The 20521-nt window shown below is 38.0% G+C and overlaps 1 protein-coding gene across 11 annotated transcripts in view; it reads right to left on the bottom strand.

Moving 5' to 3' along the window:
- Positions 1 to 20521, bottom strand: part of PDE4D (phosphodiesterase 4D) — a 1115543-nt gene that overhangs the window by 712810 nt on the left and 382212 nt on the right. The window contains exon 1 of one of the 11 annotated variants that reach the window (XM_082457177.1): positions 10867 to 12635. The exons of 8 other annotated variants lie outside the window; for them this stretch is intronic. In XM_082457177.1, the coding sequence (XP_082313303.1) occupies positions 10867 to 11132 (266 nt within the window). In that variant the 5' untranslated portion in view covers positions 11133 to 12635. Of the gene's footprint in view, positions 1 to 10866; positions 12636 to 20521 lie in introns of those variants that run through there. 2 more of the 11 variants (XM_082457176.1, XM_082457179.1) reach the window with 2 other exon arrangements.

Raw genomic sequence — 20521 nt, 5'->3', positions numbered from 1 at the left:
GCACTTAATTGCGACCTGTGGAGTTTAAATGACGCCCCTGGGATCTCACAGTAAGTGAGTAGCAGAGTTGGACCAGACAGTACATTTTGGGACCTCTTTCTGTATCACAAGACTATGCTAGGTGTTAGGAATACACTAGTGAATAAAGTGAAAGCTTGTCCTCTAGATCAGTGGTTCTCAGCCAGGGACAGTTTTGCCCCCAGTGGACATTTGGCCATGTTTGGAGACATTCTGGATTTTTACTACAGGATGGGTGTGACTGACATCTAGTGTGTAGTGGCCAGGGACGCTCCTTACAGCCTACGACGCACAGGACAGCCCCCATGACAAAGCATTGCCTTGGCCCATCGAGGTTGAGAACCTCTGCTCTGGATTCAGCTCCAGGATGATTGACTGTGAAGAATCTATAGGAAATAACATCAGAAAAGGTTGTGGAGATGAGTTTGCAGCTGATGACAGAGACTTAAACACCAAGTTGAGGAGTATGAATTTTATCCTGTAGACCAGGGATTGGCAAACTATGACCAGTAGACCAAATCCAGCTCTTAACTGGCCCCCCTCTCAGATCTGCTGTGGGTGAAGAGCTGGCTTCCTAGATGTGACCTGGGCAGTTGTATCAGGCCTCACTCTCAGAAGTGCCCTGTGTGGGATTGAATGCTCTCCTGTTGCCTTCATGGAATTCTTAATATTCTTTTGAATGAGAGTTTCTGCATTTTCATTTCACACTGAACCCTGCAAGTTAGGTAGCCGGTCCCATATGGGTGTTCTAGTCTGGAAGTAAATTCTTCATAAGATTACGGAGGTGTAGAAAAATTGGGCTCCTAGCTTACCTTAGCTTTCACCTATTTGCACAGAGATCCTCACCGTTTTAAAAAGCCCATGTTTGTGCCCTTTGGAAGGAGAACTTGGAAACTGCCATTAGCAGGTATAGCAGTTTTCCATAGAGCAATTCTATGCTTCTTTGCACCTCTGTAGCTACCAGGTAGGAAATTAATAATTATAGGGTGATAAAAACGGGGTACCGACACCTGACTTTCAATTGGGTAATTGGAATTACCCAAGCCAAGTTCAGTGCGTTTACCTCCAACTAAGGGATTCAGACCCAAAGAACCCCTACAAAAACCGAGGTCCTTCTTCCAACAGTGGAAGTATCAGTGGTTCAGGACCACTGGGTTGATACATTAGAGAATCTGATGCACCAAGATGGTTTTAGGCATAAGGGATATCATTTACTGAATTTAAAATGTTGAATTAAATAATGAGAAGGTTATTTCCTTCCCAAATCCTTTCAGTCATTCTTATTACCTGAAGGAGAAGGACTTAATCGGTCTTTCACATCTCTACATTACTTACTAACTGCCGTTTTAAACAAAGAGGGAGCAGACCTCAGCCTCAGACCCTCTAGCAGGTCATAGTATCCAGTCAAACTTGAATCTATTTAGCTTTTATTCACTGTATTTTTGTTCAATTATCTTCCATGTATGATAAATGACACTGGTTTCCAATTTATAGTAAGAATATAAAGCTTCATTTTTAAACATATAGGCCTTTAAATAAAAATATAAATCAACTAAAAAAAAATTAAATACAACACTGTACAAATGACCCACAGATGTACCTTAAACTGGGAAGGTGATACAGGAATAAGTGCACCGTTAATGACACTGCTATTGCTATTATAAGAGGGCTTTATTAAAGAAGCCTGATTCTATTCAGAGGCGAGCTGTATAGCATTCCACCTTGTATGTCATCCACCTCCAATTCATCTAAGTTTTAGTTGTTACTACCCATAAATCATACACTGTTCTATCTGGCACACACTCAATAGAAAGTCATAAAAAAAATCACACTGCAAATTAAAACAAATACTATAAACCTAAAGAAGGTAAACAGTAGAAATGATAATCCAAATAACCTTATTAGGCAGAAAGTTGCTTTCTTCAAAAGGTCAACAATACACACTCACCATTTGTAAGTATAAATGTGAAATCAGCTATATAAGAAAATGAAAAAGAACCCATGTACCCTCCTAATAATAATATACAGAGGAAGCCACTTTATTTTAACGATAGCTAATTTGATCAGAGAGCTATCTCATAAGACTAATGGAAAGGAAATCAGTTGGTTTGAAATTACTGCAAGGTAAAAATGGGTATGAACTATGGACAAAATATTTACATTAAAATAACCTGCTAAATCTCTTCAAAAATTTTTTCTGTTATTCAATTTTACTTATTCTGACGATGTACTTTGGAGAAGTGGTACTTTGTTTCTGCCAGTTCAAATTTCTCCAAATTTCATACTAAAAACACAAACAAAAAAAAAACTGTGCAGGGTGTTTTGGGGATTTTGTTTGTTTCAAATTTCTCCTCAAAATCTTGGCATTTCTTTTATAAGCGTAAGTCTTGTGTATAATTGAACCACTATGAATTCTAAGAGATTAGAATTAGTCATAAGGGTTTAACAAGCTAATTATTCAGTAATTTACCAAGAATCATAAATATATTTACATATTTTTTCAGAAATACAACAGGCATAAATTATTTTCAAAGTATAAACTAAAAATTATTAAAATGCGTATATCTGACAAATTAGTGACACTATCATATACCGATTCATTCATGTATACTAAATTCAAATCATACCTGTCTAGGTGTGTGTAAACCCAGAACGCACACTCATACACACAGGTGACAAAGTCCAAACAAATGGTTAATCATTGCGTTTGAAACTTCTTTCCACTATGGCAATCAAACACGACATCACCAGGACTTCTAGGCTGGAAGGCTATAGATCTCCCCAGGTGTTCAACATAAGAGCCACAGCAATTGAGGGTATGTTTCTCAATTAAACAACAAGTATTCACTAAATATATGTTATACAGGTGGCACTTGGCCCCTCACAATGGATACAAAGATTGATGTATGTGAGGGTTCCTACTTTTTAGGAACTTACAGTCCAGCTGCACAGTCAAAACACACCCATGAAAAAGAAAACAGCGTAAGACAGAAAGTGTTAAATAAATGGCAACACTGCGCTCTCAGAGTTCAAGGACAGATCTCACCAAACGAAGTAGGCAACTTGGCCCTGTACACATTTGCTCCTGAAAACCCAAAGTCGAGCCATTAATCCCAATGTTTTCACTTTCTTTCCTCTCATTAAACTTTACATTTTATTTATGATATACTGGCCCAAAGAAAGCAATCTCAGAAATGCCCTTTTAAAGAAGAAAGACAGATAGCATGTACTTATGGTCCCAGAGATATTTCCATTCTGAAAGCAGGCATCTTGTTAAGTCAAAGAGACCATTCCAAAATGGGGGGACTGGGCAGGAAAGCTGCTGGATGACTAGGAGAGTGTTTTGAGGTCAGATGGGCTGTGGTCCTCCTGTCTGGCCACCCGGTCATTCGCAGTCAGCCTGTGAGTCAAGCCAGCTCTGGTTACCAAGCAGTTTGCTGCTCTGTTGCTTAGTGACTTGAGCCTGCAGACCATCATTTCCAGCTGGCTCTTCTGGAACCGAACCTTAATAGATTTCTGACTTAATCTTTTCTTTAGAGCTCAAGCCTTTCATGCCTTTCTCCCTGAATCATTGAAAATAAAATTACCCTCTGATTGGTTTTGTCTGGATGCCAGTCTTAGTCTAAAACTACTCTAAAACAGAATGTTTTCTGTTGACCTTAAAACCTTCCTTCATCAAGGACATATATTTCTCCTCCACATACACATATTTTTGTCAAAAAAAAAATGTCTACATTCATACAAGCCACAGGTGTTAAACAAATAAACTGAGATTCCACACTAAGAAAGGGTTCTGTTCCTACCCTTCTGTTAACTAACCACCATTCTGTAAAGTCATTGAATATTCACTGTTGCAGCTTTGATATATAAGCTGGGTAGGGAAATAAATGTGAATGTGATTCTTAGCCCAAAGGAAGGTAATGTTGAAAGAATACACGGTGGAGAGTTAGGCAAACCTGAGTTTAAGTTTTAAGTCAACTCACTTCATGGCTGCAGAGTTGAATGATCTTGGTTATGTACCAATTTCTCTGGCCTTGGCATATGTATATGTAAAATACAGCTAATAATACTTAAATTCAAGCGTGTTTGTTTTGAAAGGTTAATGTACATAAAGTATCTGACACACAGCAGGAGCTAAATCATTATTGACTATGTTATAATAAGTCTAAGATTATAAAGTTATGTTATTACGAACCTAAAGTTTTTAGTCCAAAATGAAATCTAACAATTTGGTCTCATATCAGCTCAAGATCTCATTTTGAAAATAAGTACTTCATTTGAAATAGCTGGACAGCATTTATGTCCTTAAAATTGAATATGAAATGATTTTTTCCTGTTTTTTATATATAGTAGAAGAGATTGGTGTGTTAAGATGGTATATAATTGAAGATACAGTAAAAGAAAATTTAAAATTTGAATTTTTATTATTATCTACAGATTTCCACATTTCCTACCCTAAATCATGGCTTCCAGATGGGGTCCTAGAGTGAATACCACCAATGCTTTCATCTTGAAGGTCCTGCAGCCTTTTTATGAGCCACAGAATTATTAAAGCACTCTGTCCCCTGTTTCTACCCATAAGGCATACACCTCAGTAGCTTACAACAGCAAGTTGGAACTTCTTTTTAATTACTTACCTTAAATGTACTGTGGTTTGTTATCACTTTGTAAATTTCATTAGTCAGTTTCTTACTTGTAAATATCAAATGCCTCTATAGCCATATGACTTATGAATAGAAAGTCTACAAAGAGGTTGAGTAACTAAGGTCAAATATTAAGTGTCAGCAGAGCTGGAAATACATGGCTTCCACTATGCTAAACTCCTCAGAGTTTAAAAACATGATTTTTTTCAAAAGCAAAACCATTAAAAAACAACGACATAACTTTGCCACACGGCTGACAATAAAGCTTCTTCCTGAAACTGCTACTTGAAGAACAATTTTGGTAGCTTCCTGTCTAAGGAAAAAAAAAAAAGTGCTGAAGCTCTGAAGCTCAATTAATTACCTAACCTCACAGGAGCTTGTTATTTATAAAGAAATTTATATAAAGAATAACTTTTAAAATTAAAGCTATGATTTAAAAATTACTTTAATGAACTTTGAGATTCAATTTTTTACTTTCTTCTCATTCAGCATTTCTACCAAGTTTATAAAAAAGACTGTGCTTTTGCTTGGAAGTAGTTTCACCACTAGTATTGACAGAATTGACTTTGGCTGGTACAGATACACTTAATCTCTTTTCTCTTTAAGATAAATGTCAAAGGTCACAGAAAGTACATATGAGTAATAAATTGCCATGTTATTTCATTGTTTTCATTTTCCTCAGTAACTATTTGTCACATTTTTATTTTGTAATTTCTTAAATATCATAAAGGCAACTGACAAGTTTTTAAGATGAATATCTTCCTGGGGTCTTCTGATTTTAGGAAAGGCTAAGCATGCTTTTCAAAAGTTACAGACACCCTTGACTTGCAGTGCCCCAAGATTCCTGGGGAAGACACACAGCCAATTACACCAGAGACACAGCTACAGACTCAGCCAACTGGCTCCACCTAACCTGCTGGCATTACTTCCTGTTGTGTGTCCCAGAAAATTTCCCCCAGAAACTTCCTCCCCACCTCCTCATATCACAGTATAACCACAGCCTACCTCTGGGTTCCCAGCTCCTAGGAGAGCACCAGCAATGCCCTTCTCTGGGTATCCTCACGATAAGGGGCAGAGACAAGATAACCTTAAAGTTAAGTCAGGCAAATGTAGGAGAGTTGGAACAAAGAAGAAAGAGTCTCAAATAGAACACCTAAATAATAGCTTTGAAAATCTACTTGGGTGTGTGTGGAGGTGTGTTTGTGTGTGACCTATAAACTCTCTAAATGGCTGGATTTCTTCTTTATAGGTGATAAAGGGTTTCTGGATCCTCCTGTAACTTGAAGAAAATTTATAGTGTATTTCTCTCTTAAACAACAACCATGAGAGCAACTGTAGTTGCTGAAGAAATTATGGCTCAAGAAAGCAAATGTTTACTTTTAAACATGAGCAATTTTATATCCAATGCCCAGTAAAGAGAAATTTATAATAAACAAAAATTATAGCCCAAAACACTTAGCTAGCTCCCTGAAAATCTTTAAGATTTTCTAAACGTCTCCTGAAAAACGCCTTTCAAAAATCCACCTAAAGAAATTATTTTGTTGTTTAAGGACGTTACTAACCGCTTCTTCTACTTTTGGATATGTTGTAATTAAGAACACACACACATACACACATACACAGAAATTTTAAAGATAAGACACGTGGTATTACCTGGATAGTATCTTGCCCAAAGAAATCCTATTGCCTAGTATCACTTATGCACTCTAGAACACGTTCCTTCATTTGGTGCACAGAACCCAGTGTAAAGTGAGGAAAAAAAAATGAAAAATATAAAGATTTGCCTGACTGATTTTCCGGAAATAAACTTAACACTGAAAGTTTTCTTAACCAGAAATTCCGCTGACGTTCATGTTGACATCAGAGGGAATTCCCTACTCTAATGAAAACAGAGTCTGGTCTATAATCACTAGACTACAAAGTACTAGACATTAAGTAAAAATGGTAAAACAAAGTGGTGAGAAGCATGAATACAAGAGGGTCCTAATCTAACACACAGCACCAGATCAAACACCAGTGTTCAATGAACATTAGCTAGGGATATAATTATTCCTAAAAACATTGTCCCATCCACAAACAACTGACAGGGTAACCATTTAAAAATGTAGACATGAGCCTAAAGATTCAGGCTGAGCAAGACTGGATTAATGGACACATAATAAAGAAAATATTAGCTTATATAATGATCCTCATTAAGTGTCTGTCCCTGTGCAAAACACTTTAATTTACACATAATTGTACTTAAGAAAACCACAACACCAAGTGGATACGATTACTATTCCCAGGAAATTGGGTAACAGAGAAACAAGCCTATGCTAAGCAACTTGTTCAAAAATCACACTAGTAAACGGGAAGTCAAAATTTAAACGAAAGTAATCTGGCTTCTTCTCAGATGCTCTCTGTCCAAGAGTCACACAGCACCTGGAGTATTGTATCAATTCAGTAAAATACTCTTTAAATGGGTTGTGAAAATCCAAGTGAAGTCTGGTTAAGAACAACCAGCATCAACCTGGTAACTACAGCATATAAACGTGAAATAACCTAGGATGTTTAGTTAAGAAAAGAGAAAAATTTTTTAAAAACATGATAACACTGACATTACTGATTAACGGGTGTGCGAAGATGAATAGAGCAGGGTTCTGGCTCTCTGATGGGTTATTCCAAGCCTCTTGCGTTACGGGCTAAGTTATGGAAGACAAGAGAGATTCAAGCTGTGGGGTTTTCAAAGCAGATCCAGGGGGACTTCCCTGGTGGTGCAGTGGTTAAGAAACCACCTGCCAATGCAGGGGACTAGGGTTCGAGCCCTGGTTCAGGAAGATCCCACATGTCACAGAGCAACTAAGCCCATGCGCCACAACTACTGAAGCCCACACGCCACAACTACTGAAGCCTGTGCGCCTAGAGCCCGTGCTCCGCAACAAGAGAAGCCACCGCAAGGAGAAGCCCTTGCATCGCAACGAAGAGTAGCCCCCGCTCGCCACAACTAGAGGAAGCACACGTGCAGCAACAAAAACCCAACGCAGACAAATTAAAAAAAAAAAGCAGATCCAGGAACCAAGGATGACAATTACAAGGAAGGAGATTTCAACTGTATGTAAGCAAGGACTTCCCAGTCACTAAACTTGTCAAAAAATAGAATTACTCTGTAAAATCCTCATCCAGGAGGTATGCAGAGATGTTAAAGGACCAGTCATCATAGATGTTACTCTATGAATTTAACTATGGTATAGAGGGTGAACCAGTAGCTGTTACTGCATTGTGACTGACATGGGTGGGCTGTTCACCAGATGTTTTACCTTATTCCTGGCAACATGGCTGAGATAGGTTTCCCAGCCTCCTTTGCAGTTATATGTGGCCACAGGACTGAGTTCTATCTGGGGAATACTGGGATAAGTAATGTGTGCACTCCTAGACCTGCCTCATAAAAACTCATGAATGCCATCTTCTGTGCTCTTTCCCTGGATTCAGCTGAGCCTGGCAAACTTGGAAACCATGTGTTACCAATAGAAGAACCGCAAGATGGTAGAACCCGGGGTCCCTGAATTACCCCAGGGCAGGCTAGCTTGCCACGAGAAGCAGAAGCAAGAAATAAACATTTACTGTGTCAATCCACTAAGATTTGGAGAGTATGTTGTAGAGCAAAATGTTTACCTGAACTTAATCAGATGCCTTCCAATATGATTTTTTCTACTGTAGTGTAAATAATTTGAAACCAAGGAACAGCTCTTGTGCAACTTTGTGATCAGTAGGTACAAGCTAAACACTTTGGACTCAATAGGTATTAAATACATGCATATCGAATGGAAAGGAATATCAAGTATAGGAACCAACATTCTGAGGCAGGAACACACGTGGTGTGTATTTAAATGGCTGATCATTTAATTTAGGAGGAGGGTAGGATTTGACTATAGTGGTAGTAGCAGCAGTTTAGATAGGAAAATATATATATATATAAGCAGCGCAATTTGGAATAAATTTTTAAAATTCTGGATCATGCTTAGTCCAAGTAATGAAAGCACAGATGGAACGTTATTTGTCGAAAGATGCCTGTGGATATTATGAACGTCTTGCGGTTTGTTGAACCAGTAAGGAAAATGTGAGGTACTCTTTCCAACTCCCTTGCTGGATGCTTTTTTATCCATGAGGGATATTGTCTCCCCTTCGTTACTGAGAATTGGTATCATGATTTTTCTTTTTCATGTCCATTGCTCTTTTGATGCCTCCCTCATCTGCTGGAGACCTGATACACCACAATGAAAGATCGGCAGAAATTGTGACCTTGGAGTTTCTCCAAACAGCATCAGAAAAGGAAGTGCCAGAAATTTCAGAAGAAAGCCTGTTTTCATGAGATTTCCTGCCTTCCTTACATCTCAACATGTCCAAATAGTTCCGATAACCTTCAGTTGAACTCGAGGTTGCTTCGCTCAGATAGAAATCAGGCGTCTGAGTGGAGGCTTACTCATTTAGCAACAGGTACAATTTAGGAACTATAATTAAAAAGGCATCTCAACCAAAAGGGACATTGCATACCAAAATTCTGGCCCTGACCCTGTCTGAACTCCAGCCAGCTTTCCTACTCTGGCACCTGATGCTTGGTCTCAAGCCGTCCCTCTCCTCAGGGCATCTCCTAGTGTTCATCTATGCCTTTCATTCACTGCTTATCTCTGACAAATTCTTTCAACAGTATCTTCCTCAGAGAGAAGTCATCTTTTTCCATCATTTCTTTAAGACTGAAAAAAATCAGTGTTTGTCTTACCCCTCTTACAAGCATTGTATCTAACTAAACTTAGAAATGCCACTTAGTTAAAATCTTGGGGAAAATAAGAACTAAACTTAGAAATGCCACTTAGTTAAAATCTTGGGGAAAATAAGAACACTTCCTCTATCAGAGATCCAGCTATTAAAAATGACAATTCTGAGGTCAGACATTTCTTTGGGTGGGTCATGCCTTTTATTTCCTTTGTTGCCTATTTTCATCTATGACATGAATGCATTCCTGGGTAGGGCCATGTGGCTTAAGTTTAGATTTTGATTCTATTTCTTGCTTCTTCTTTCCTAGAAGTCTTGATTCTGGTTTTTTGGGGATTTTTGTTTGTTTGTTTGCTTGTTTTGGTTCCGTTTTCTTTTGTTTTTTCCATTCCTGGCATACTCTTTCGTGTTCTATGGAAAAGCTGTATAAAAATCATTCAGTCAGTTTCTCAACTAACATACTCGTTATTTTTTTCTGTTATGTCTGTTTTCTTCATCATAATTAATATTCATTTTGCCAAAATGTGGAAGTAGTGCATAGAACCTACTACTGCCTAAAATTAACCAACTGTGTATCACAGACCCCTCTTTCTCTGATCACAGCCTAAAATTGCCTCTTTTCAGGCAGAAACACCATAATAAGCTCACACAATGATTTATTTTAATATTTGTTTTTACAAGAGCATGAAAATATCAAGAATCGTCTAGAAACCTACGTGGTACCATATACATAAAACAAATTCACCTATTATATAGAAAATAAAAACATTCATAAAGAAAATAAAAATACTGACAAAATAGTCAAAGAATTCAAATTCAAAGAACACGGCAGTATTACCGAGTACCAGCCTGCAACTTTCTGCACGGCATTCCTAAACCCACTGAAAAGGCACGTTGAGATTACAAATATATTAAAGTCAGTAGTTAGGAGGGGTTTTACCTGTACACAGCATTACACACATACACACACCCACACACACACACACTCCATACACATCTCTGTTTAATTGGGGATCATGCCGAAAAGAGAACAAACTATGATTTTCCTCCTCTCCTTTCTGGTCCTTTCTTTCCTAGGCTGTTGCAGGACCTGGCAGGATTACTAGCTTAAGAATTCAAAGAAACGCCACCACATCGGTAGAAGAGAAAAAAAAAAAAAACAACCCTGCATTCTTATTTGATTGACATCTGGAATTCAGTTTTCTTGTAGGAACTTGCAATAGGAATTGAACTTTGAGAACCACCCACCTCAAAGGCTCCTATTACCAATCTGAAGGATTCCTGCCCCGACTTGGACATCTGTGGGATTTATTAAAGTAGATTACTTCCGATAAATCACGGGTCAGGAGTGAAGACGAAGACGCTCCCCTCCCTACCCCTAAAGCGAAAGGCGGGAGGCGCAAAAATCACCCAGGGGCACCTGGCCACCATGTCTGATAATCCGTGCAAAGCTTACCACGTATGTGCCACCGTGAACCGCCGCTGTTTGGGGATGTTGCTACTGAGAAGCATCCTGCGCAGGAGCCTGGGGGAGTTTCTCGGCGAAATCACCGGTGAGAGCTTGGGAGAAACCGATTTCTTTGCTGTCTTGGACTTCTCGTGCTGCAACAGGTTTTCCCGCAAGGATTTCACAAGATCCTCGTTCAGCCAGGGGTTTGGACAATGCGGATTATCCATTTCAGGGACTGTTAAGGTGTCCGGGCTTGCCGTCTGCTGAGCCATTTTCCCGGTCAACTTTGTACAGTTGGCAACGATCCAGGGCAACGTGGTTCCCTGGCCTCTTTCCAGTGATTGCCTTCCTCGGACTCTCGGGGAGACGTCCGGGGAAGCAGGTCGGATCGAGCCGCTGCTAGTTCATTCGGTCGCCTGCCTCAGTCTCTCGGCGGAGACTGGGCTGGGAGTAGAGGAGGCGAGCGCACGCCACGGCGGAAGCCTCTTGAACGTCACCCCTCCTCTGCCGATCCCCTGCCAAAGATCACCGCCGAGCTCGCAGGGCAGAGGAACATGGAGGGAAGCCACGGCGAGCGAGGCTTTTGTCAGCGCTACAAGGCAGCCTGTTAAACTATTGGAACTAATGCGCCGCAGCTGCTCCTGTGACTTCTGCTTATGTACATAAAAAGTCCTGGGGGGAGGGCTTAACCATCAGATGCCTGCTGCTGGTTGTTTGGCTAGTCTTTCCATTTGCTTATTCCTGAATCCAAAGGAAAGAAAAACTTAGAACTTGACCTTCCTCTCCCGCAAGGTCTATTTATCTCCCTTCGGTCCGCGTTCATAAAAGAAATTGCTAGTCCCTGGTTTTTATAAGGAGAGAATAAACAAACATGAGCTAGACAAGGAGAAATACATCCCTGTTGGCGAAACTCAATCTGATGCACCTTATAAAACAAATCCCAAGAGAATAAAATGAACTCTTTCTTTTCCTCCCTCTTTCTCTCTAGTTAGAAACCAAACAAAAGGTTTCAAAATACCGCATATGGAACACATTACCGGTTGTGTTGTGTTGTTTAGCCTTGCTAATGAAGGCCCTTTCAAAGCGTGGAACAACACACTTACCTACACGAATGGTGTTTGTTATCTCTTTGCATTTAAACTGATGATCCTCCAGAGGAACAGAGTGTTTTCATAGGGGACTAAAAATGATTTTAGAGTTTCAATTATTGCTTATGGTATATACATTTTTATTCAATTATAGAAGATATAAATCTAGCTTTTCATAGATATTTCCTTAAATGTTTTTAATGTAAGATTTGTATTCGTGGTCAGAATAGCTTCAACAAACTTACTCAAAGGAGGTTTAAAATAAAAGAGAAGATATTATTTCTTACCTATTTAGTTTGCTACTGGAGAAAAAATGTAAATATTACAATAATTCAAGTAAGTAGGTGATAAGGCCTGTTAAATCTCATTATATGGACACCAGAAGTGTAAACATTAGAACTGAATTTGGAAGGGAATCCAAACCTTTGATTATAGATGCCCCCAGCAGCCTAGTGATGCTACAGACAGCTCAGGATAGAAATCAAATCACATACCTCAGGATCTAAGAAAATATTTTTTAAAAATTTAAAACACAGTAACTTAAGAAGGAGTTAGGAAATGCAGAATAGAATAGTCTGACTGAATTTTTTTTTTTGGTTTCTACAATTACTATTAGGTCAATTCTAAGAGTTCCTCCTACCTTCTTCCCTGGTTGTTCCACCTTAAGTTTTAATTTCTTGCCTTTAAAATGTTACAGAAAAGGATACCTGATGTTCTGTTCACAGAAGCACAGGGTCACCACTTGGTGTACCTATAATAATTTAATGAGACACATGTACCATGACTTAATCAGAAAATTTGTTTTATACACCCACACACTTAAGTAATAATTAAAATGAATAGCCAATTTCTGTAAAATGGGCTGAGGGCCTGACAATTACATTAGGAGTTGTGCAAAACAGGTATGCGTAAGCTTGCTTACCCTCAAAGAGTTTATAATTTAATGGAAAGGACTACACTATGCTCAGAAAAAGACACCAGAGGACCTAAAAAATGAAATTATCAGGGGCAGAAAAATACAATGAGAATGGTGTACATAAGTAAAGAGGGAATGCTGAGTTGCAGTAAAGCTTGAAGAGGGGAAAGATAAAAAATTAATGGAAAGGAAATTAAGAAAGAAGTGTACTCCAGATGAGGAATTAGAATGTGCAGTTCCAATAAAGAAGAAGTGAGCAAGTTTTGTTCAAAAAGAAAAAAAAATTGAAATCAGTAGGTATAAACCCTGTTCAGGTTTGTAGAAATAAAAAATTCAGATAACAGGATAAAGTGAGAAAAAAACAGTAGGCAGTAAACTGACATGGCAAAAAAAAGAAAGAAAAACTTCCCACTTTCTAAAGACTTAGTTTCATTCAACAAACACTTGTGGGCATTTGTTTTGTGCTAGGCACTATATGGAGTGCTCTAGGATATTTAAAGGTTAGTCCCATGCTGTCCCTGCCCTCTAGGAGTTTATAATCCAGTAGTGCAGATAAAGTGCAAAACAATTGGCATGACAAAGTGTAGCCCAGGTACCCAGAGGAGAGCCTGGAAGCTGAAGATATTTAAATGCCTGCCTCTAAGTAGAGAAAAGTGATTCTCAGTGACCAAATAAAGGGATTGATATGACTGAGAATGATATAGGATCTATGTTGGGAAATTCACTGAGTTCAGAGAATTCTAGGTTCTAGTTCTTGCTTACAGTGACCTTCCCTTAAGAGGAGTAAAATATTTACACGCTAAGCTTCTCATAATTGGCATGCCATGTGGATGCTCAAAGAGATTGGGCACTTTGTGGATGATCGCAACTAAGCTGAAATAGAAGATACAACACTATTCTATTAACAGATCATTGAGAGTTGTGGTTAAACGCGGACTAAGACTGAAAAAGGTGTTCTGCAAATCTCCCGTTGCTTGGTGCATGTTAAAGGGTTCCACTGTAGAAGCAGAATTGTCTACCTCTGTACAGGTGCCCATATTCTATCATTATTTGTTCAATTTCCTGACATCTACAATTACCCTCCTGAAGGCCCCCCAGTGATTTATGGCATGCATGCTCCTTTTTGAAAATAAAATTAATTTGGTTTTGAGAATTCTTTGCCACCTCCTTGAAATAGCTTGAAAAACCCTGCAGTGTTACAAAATCATGCTTGAAAATAACTGCCTTGGGAAAAGCACACATTGTAAAGTTCTGAAGATAACCAGGTGGGGGAGGCCTGGATAAATTGGCAATTCTCTTTATAATAATGCAGAAGGTCAGAGGAATTCTTCCAACAGGAGGACTACACAGCTTGGTTTTTGTTTCTTTTTTTTTAACAAAATCTTTTAAAAACTAGCTGCCAGAAACTTTTCCGAAAAACACAGTACTGTAAGTGACAGCCAAATAAGGCCTTAGATTTTAACGAGTGGAAAATTGAAAGTGGGAGAAATGTTTTGATAAAAGCACCCACGCCTAGAACAGCAGATAACATCTCTTAATTTAACAAAAGTTTTCCTAGATACCTTTTTGTGGATTTTCAAAATCTGTTTTTTTAGCTTCTTTGGAATCTTGAAAGCATTTATTTAATTAATTATTCATAAGCAGCAAAACAAATAAGAAATAAGATTTGCACAGGTTCTGGGACAATGACTTAAAAGTGTGCCTTTGCTTAGGTAAGATCAAGCAAGGCTGGATTTCTCACAACTGAAAGGGAGCAATGGTGCAGCTAATTCAAAAGAATGAATAAATTAAAATGAGTTATACTTGACTATGGAATGCATTGTATGTTTCTCCCAACCATGTTTTAGTTAGGTAAATAGTGAGTTAAAATGAGACTGCTTTTTAAATTGTCCACAGGATGTGGTCCATGGAAATGATCTGATAGTGGGAGAGATTATGTTGTCTAGCAGTTAAGAGGGTATGTATGGAACCCAAAAGCATGTTTTGAACCCCAGCTATGATACTTACTAGCTGTGTACTTGTCTATGGCTTAGTTCCTCATGTGTGAAACAGAATGAGAATAATAGCTACTGCATAAGAATGCTGCAAAGATTTAATGTGTTAATACCCATGATACCAAGTATATGAAGAGTGCCTGGTACAGGATAAACACCCAGTAAATGAAACCTGCCACTAACTGATACAAGGAACTTACAGAAATTCATTTACATGTAGTAGATACCAACTATGTACCAGGTATTTTGCATTTTCTTTCATTTAATTCTTGCAATAACCCTTAGGGTGTTATTTCATTAACACTGTTTTACTGAAGAGGTCATAAGGAGGTTAAGTAACTTACCCAAAGTCATTAGTTCAACAGTGCACAACAGAGGTTTGTCTATGAAGTCCCAGGGCCTCTTATTTCAACTCTGTATCAAACCACCCCGAAAGGAAAGCTGATTTAATATTTAAAATCAATGATGAATATTTCTATGGAAAATAGTAGAAATCTGAGTGCCCAAGCTCTTGGTTTAGTTAACACTAAATTCTGGCTTCTCTTGGGACATATATGGTGACAGCCTGTGAAGCCTGCCAAGTCATGAAATTCTTACAAAGACATGGTATTCAAGTGAGGGCAGCTTCAGGTGGAATTCCTGAGTGTTTCTTCATCTATATGCCTGTACTTCTTTGATATGAAGGTGCTTTCATTAAACTCCATGGTAGTTTTCCACTTTACACAATTATATACTTGAAAATTATTTTATTTTATATTTTCAATGTGATTATTTTTTATTTTGAATTTATAGCCTTATAAATTCTGATGATAAAATTATATTATCCCCATATCTAAAAGCACATCTGAACATTGTAGAGTAGGGCTTTCAAATCATCATTATCATTGAACATCTATTAGGTACTGAGCTGGTTGGCAGAGATTAAAAACAGTAAAGTATCTATTTGAAAATAAAAGATATATACAACCCCTCCAACAGAGAAAGTAAATGATAAATATCAAACTAATAATAGAAACAATCAGTGCCTCAAAGATTTAAACGAGTAACCTATATATATCTAGACCAGTGGAAAATAACTCAAAGAAGAAGCAGGACTTAAATTAGGCCTTAAAAGAAAGTACATGTGGGGCTTCCCTGGTGGCGCAGTGGTTGAGAATCTGCCTGCCAATGCAGGGGACGCGGGTTCGAGCCCTGGTCTGGGAAGATCCCACATGCCGCGGAGCAACTCGGCCCGTGAGCCACAACTACTGAGCCTGTGCATCTGGAGCCTGTGCTCGGCAACGAGAGGGGCCGCGATAGTGAGAGGCCCGCGCACCGCGATGAAGAGTGGCCCCCGCTTGCCGCAACTAGAGAAAGCCCTCGCACAGAAACAAAGACCCAACAAAGCCATACATACATACATACATACATAAAAAGAATGTAAGCAGACAAGAATAGCATTAAAAAAAAAAAAAAAGCAAAATAATTAAAAAAAAAAAGAAAGTACATGTGGAAAAAGAATAATAAGATATTTTGGGGGGGGTAAATAGTCTAGCTGGGGTGAGAGGTGTTGGATTTGTAGACTTCTATGGAAAATCAGTAAAATTTATGTATTTTGGAGGTAGCTAAATAATATACAGAGAGATTCAAATAAGAATAATTTGGTGGCAATATGTATTATAATTTGGAGACGGATGATTCTGAAGACTGCATATTGTCAGAGTTCTGTTTCAATATAAATTTGTGTAGAAATGGAAAGATAGGAGCTAATCACATAAGAATTCGAAGGATTTGTTCCTTGGCTATACATGAGCATTCAGGTCAATACGGAAGTCAAAAATAGATTAGATTTTTCTTAACTTAATCAATTATACATTCCATCTAATTAAGTGTGGTTCACCTAATTAATCATCAAAAGGCTGTTAACAGAAAAGAAAGGACCTGGGGTTTGTTGAACAAAAGAAACATAACTGCTTGATTTATATTAGAGCTATATTTTGAGCAGACAATGTCTTCTTCCAAGCGCCATTCATTTTAATAAAAAGATTAAATGGGTTTTGTTACTAGATTAAATCTAGTTAAGTGGGCTTTTTCCCCCCCTAGATTAAAGCTAAATGTTAGGGATCTACCTGTTGAAATAGTAAGCTAACATTTAATTTGAAAGAAAAGTTACCATTTTATAGGGCACAATTTATACCAGCAACATAAACACAGCATGTTTGTTTTATTTCTGAGAAAAAAACTGCGACACAAGACTCAAGACTCCTTTTCTCCTGATATGGTCACTTAAAAAAGCTTCCAATACTAGAATTCCTCTTGATTACTCTGCTAAAATGAAATTCCTCTTGATTACTCTGCTAAAATGAAACACTAGAATGCTCTCTCTAAGCATTAGTCAAACTTCAATAAAGACAATAGGTTTTGATGGCCACTAAAATTTTAACAAAATATGTGATATTTCTGGGTCTTCTTTCAATGAGAAGAATAGCCAGGCATTTTGCCTTCAACTTGCAGACAAAAAAAATCCCCTATTCCACTATATCTATAGTGGATTATTCCCTAGCATACTGAATGAGTGAGCAATTCACTAGATTTAAGTGCAAAACCAACTACCCTAAGCACAAGCACTTTGCATCGTTACTTAATTTGGTCATCATAATCATTCTAATGAGGCAGGTACTACTACCTTCATTTTAAAGTTGAGAAAACTGAGGCGCCAAAATTTAATGTCTTCCTTAAGGTCATACACTCAGTAGGTAATAGAGTTGGGATTTTAAAGCAGATAGTCCAAGTCCAGAGCCCATGCATGTAACCACTGCACTAGACTGCCTTTGTGTTTTTAAAAAATAAAAGTCAAGCCAATTAATAAAGAAACTCTTAGCAAAATGAATTCAAGTAACTTGATATGTGCAAACCTAATCTCTACAAAATATCTGTCACAACAGTTTTTGAAGTAAAAATATTTCCAAGCCCCAATCAATGCCCATTAGTAATGGTATTTTGAGGCTCTGACAGATATTTCTTCATAACCGAAAGATCTCCAAACTCCCCAAAATTGTCCATTGTATTGCAAACAATGGACATTGAATGGACAAAAGAACGTGGGTAGACTTTCAGAGTCTTTTGCTGTTTTTGTGCACATAATAGACATGTTAGTGAACAAAATCCAACATGTATCCTAAGCTCAGAGGAATGTAATACAACGGTGATCTATTCAAAGCTCGACACCTGGGAACACATTTCCTCGTCTCTGTTTTTCAGTCTCTGTACCCATCCCCCAATGGCCCCAGGAAAGGATTTTTAAAGTCTTTCTCTAGTTAGCATAATATAACTAGAAAGCCTCCCTCTGACCCTGACACATAACATCTGTTTCACTCCTTCTGTTTTTTGGATATGGTGTTTAGGAGACAAAGTAGTGTATTTCACTGAAAGTCCATAATTCAGAGGTTTATAATTGTAGCTGGCAATTTGTTTTTTTAAAGTTTAACATATTTAGACAATGATCCTTCATAAGCAAATCGTGTTTTCAGGGATGACACTTTTCATGTCTAACTGTAAGGAACCTTCTGAGACCTAGTCATTCATTGGGATGCTGTACAAAAGGCATCACAGAAACCAGAGTTTTGGTCCCAGTTCTGTAATTAACTAGCTAAGTCACCCTGAACAAGTTCATTCACTTTCACCGGAACTTAGTTGTCGTCTTAAGAGTCCTATAACTTGACTAGGGTTTTATAATGCACAAAAAGAAAATTAGATGCTGTCTTCAGTGGCAAGTTTCAGTTGCCGTTGAAGAAAAACTGTTATCAAGTGTATCCTGAGGCACTATGTCCTCTTCCATTTGCATGTAGTGATGGTATGTGCCACAGATGGTGCTTTTAAAGGAGAAATGGAAAAGATAAATTTAATATTTACGAAATTGAAGATGGAAAATAAGAGTGTGCTGCACAAACCAGGTGCCTTACTAAAGCTTTTATGGCCCTGAAACTTGAGAAAATTCCTTCCCTAACTAGGTAAAAAAAATTGTTCTGACATCTGAGTCACAGCTTGGGAGACAGAGTGGGAGAGCAATGCCTAAGTTAACTTAATATTTGGAATCAAAGCATTGTTTTACTTCTAAAATAGTGAAACTACAAAGATAGGTATATTCACTGTTACATAATGTTAGATTTTCTAAAACTTCAGGGCTGAACTCATGTTTTAGGCAATAAGAGAAACTTGTGCACTCACATTTCACAAAGACTAGTTTGGGCCAATTTTAATGTGTTGCATGGGGAAAAAAAGCATTTTGTGATTAAAAAATATATATATATATATATACATGGGGCTGAGTTGAATATAATTAAATAGGTTTCCCATTTCCTCGCAATAAGATCTCTAAGTCTTTTAATACGCTAATATGATTTATGAAAGCACACTTGCTTGGCTCTGAATCCACTGCATCTTCCGGCATGTCCAGAGATGGGTATTCCCAGGAACCCTTACCTGGACTTACTACAAACATCTTCTTGAACGTAGCTGATAGATAATATGAACCTTCCTTGGCTTTTGTTATACTACTTTTTTTTTTCTACTGAACTGCAGTCAAACAGAATGCTTTCAACAGAACTATGAGTAGTCGAGGTGCTGCCCTGGTTCCACCCTCTATTAGACTCAAGGTAATTGTTATGCTTCTGCTCTGAGGCTAATTCTGTCCTCCTCTTGAATTTGCATATCTATGTCCCCTTGTAAAAGGCATACCTTTAGCAGAGGCTATGAGATAGCTATGAGATATCTTTATGAGATAGACAGAGGCTGTAAGAGGCTATGACATAGCTGGGGTTGTGAGTCTAAATAACAACCCTATAGAGAGCATGCTAGTTGAAAAGCTGTGAACAGGCTAAGGGGCCAGAGAAGGGTTAATCTAGACGGCACTGTTGGTGAGAAGATGCACAAAGGCAACTGAAAGCTACATGATTACTTTTCAAGCTTTAGTGTACCTAAGAATCACCTGGAGACCATGCCAAACACAGATTCTGATTCAGTAGGTCTGGGGTGTTGGGCTTGAGATTTTGGATGTCCAAAGCTCCCAGGTGATAGAAATGCTGGTTCATGGATCCCTCCGTAAGTATCCAGCTACTAGAATAAGTAGAGATTCCTAGCAAATAACTTGTACCCAGGTGGTGGTATTTTAAATTTATATTCAGCCATTCGTGTAGTGCTTAAATTTGTTGCTGATATTTTAATAAATAATGAATTTTTTAAAATAACTTTTATAAACCGTTTGTTTCAAATGAGCACATACATTCAAAAAGATTCAATTCTAAAAGCAAATTTTGCTATATTAGATCCACGTTTTAAGATGAAGGAAAAAAGACTTGACAGAAGTTGAAAAACAGATTCTTTTGCAAGTGTGGTGGCATTCTTTGCCTGTTTCTATATTATTCATTAAAATTAAAAGGAAAACCTTATTTAAGACTAATAGACTCTTTCCAGGATATAATTTAATTAATCTGAAAGCATTTCATTGGACAAATACTATGATTAGGTTCTATGAATATAATGAGGATGCTGATCTTTGTGTATCTGGGGACACAAGATTCATTCTTCACTGTGTTCAGAGTGAGCTGGGACTTTCAGTGTTGTTTACTGTATATGAAGCATTGTCAAGAACACTCTTCATCAAGATTCACTACCATGCTATTGAC

The sequence above is a fragment of the Balaenoptera physalus genome, assembly GCF_965194825.1.
Source record: "Balaenoptera physalus genome assembly, chromosome: 3".
Taxonomy (NCBI): Eukaryota; Metazoa; Chordata; class Mammalia; order Artiodactyla; family Balaenopteridae; genus Balaenoptera; species Balaenoptera physalus.
Note: the sequence above shows the minus strand (reverse complement) of the source record. Positions and strands in the feature narration are given on the sequence as shown.